The sequence below is a fragment of the Chaetura pelagica genome, unplaced genomic scaffold, assembly GCF_000747805.2.
Source record: "Chaetura pelagica isolate M959 unplaced genomic scaffold, ChaPel_1.0 scaffold1222, whole genome shotgun sequence".
NCBI classification, from domain to species: Eukaryota; Metazoa; Chordata; class Aves; order Apodiformes; family Apodidae; genus Chaetura; species Chaetura pelagica.
Window position 1 is genome coordinate 335,020 of NW_009952494.1, and position 1,771 is coordinate 336,790.

The window sequence follows — 1,771 nt, forward strand, 5'->3', positions numbered from 1 at the left end:
TCATGGCAGCAGGGAGGAGGTAAGTCAGGGACTGACTAAAATCCAAAGTGATGCTGAGCAGGACATGCTGCCTTGAAAGGCCTTGATGGTCCCTCAGTCACTCACTGCCTCCCAGAGCACTGAGCACATCCAGAGCACCCACCTTCCCTGCAAACATCACTGGGGTGCTGAGCCCTGCTCTGACTCATGACACAAGTTCTACCAGTAACTTGGGTGGGAGCAGAAGTCCTAGCTGAGCACTCAGAAGGGTTTCCCCATGAGGAGCAGCCAGAGCATGGGCTGGAAAACCTCTGAGAGCCCACCCAGACAGACTCACCTGGCTGAGGAGCTGAGCTGACCTGACTTTGACGTTCTTAATGCGGATCTCAAGCTCATTTTCTGAATCCTGCAGTTCTCTTTCCTGCAAGGAGCAGAAATGGACAATTGTACACCAGCAACTGTCCAGCAGATGCTTCTACACCTCTGTCTCTCCACTGGGAGAACTATACATGGGTCAGCAGCAGGCAACTGTTCAGCTCCATGAACAGATCCTGGGGGAGCGGCAGCTCTGCTCAAGGGGCTGATTTCTGCCAGGAAATTGGGTTTAAAGAGGGGATTCAGGTGCACAAGTCACACCACATTTAACATGTGCAGGCTGATGAGTCTTACACCTTCAGTGCTCTTGGCCAGCAGAGGTGTCCACCTTGCTCTGCAGCTGGTTTTGATCACCTTATGATGGGGTAAAGGCAACTCAATCACAGCATGAACAGCACGTTTCAGGTCTCAGTCCTGCACACCATTAAAACTGGGTTTTGATGGGGTTTTTTAAATTGCATTTAACATGACTTTTAGAAGGTATCTCCCATGTGATTGAGTAGCCATTGTCTCACCAGCCAGGTAGCTGTGCCAGACACCAACAGAGCTGCTGGGCTCCTCACTCAGGATCACACACCTCGGCTGGAAAAGACCTTAAAGACCGGGCAGGGCAGGAACAAGACCCAGGACAGTCTGACCTGTGCCAGCATTCCCAGACCCCTCCCCAGCAGCCCGGGGCCCCGTGCTCACCTTCTGGCTGTGCCGGAGCTGCAGGGCCACGAGCTGCGTGTCCAGCTGTGCCCTCAGGGTGCTCAATTCCGCGTCCTGGCGCTGCCGCAGCCGCCCCAGCTCCCCCCGCAGCCCCGACAGCAGCTCTGCCCTTTGCTGCCGCTCCTGGAGGGGGGAGAAGCACCTGAGCTGAGCGTTTGACAGCCCCTCCTCACGACCCCAGCCAAAATTTCCCGTCGCCCAGGGCAGCAGGTTTCCAGCCTGGGGTGGGCAGAGCCCTCAGGGCTCCCCCAGAGGTACCTCCTCCTCGTACTGATCCCGCATCCGCGCTAAAGCCTCCTGGTGCTCCTCCTTCATCCTCTCCATCTTCCTCTCGTGGTCCTTTTCCACTTCCAGGCGTTTCTCTCTCATCAGCTCGCTGAGCTGCAGGGGTGACACGGAGAAATGTGTCTCCAAACTGCTGCACCAGCACAGCCCCCCCAAGGGAACCAGGTCTCACAGGAGCACAAGGACTCGTGTTCAGAGAACCTTCCAGTTGGGCTCAGGCTGTGGGCTGGGCAGAACAAGGCAGGCAGCCTGAGGAGGGGAGATGCTGCAGGGGTGTCCCTTCCCCTGAGGCACCACTGTCACCCCTGGGCAGGGGATGTGGCCTCTCACACCTCACCAGGCATCCAAGGAGAGAGGGAGAAGAACCTCCAGCAGAACACTTGCCAGATGAACACTTGCCTCACGTTCATACTCTGTTACT

The 1,771-nt window shown here is 56.7% G+C and overlaps 1 protein-coding gene across 1 annotated transcript in view; it reads right to left on the reverse strand.

Moving 5' to 3' along the window:
* CEP164 (centrosomal protein 164kDa) overlaps positions 1–1,771 on the reverse strand; it is a 49,531-nt gene that overhangs the window by 16,346 nt on the left and 31,414 nt on the right. Inside the window, 2 exon segments of the mRNA XM_010008898.1 lie at positions 317–400; positions 1,045–1,188. Of these exon segments, the coding sequence (XP_010007200.1) occupies positions 317–400; positions 1,045–1,188 (228 nt within the window).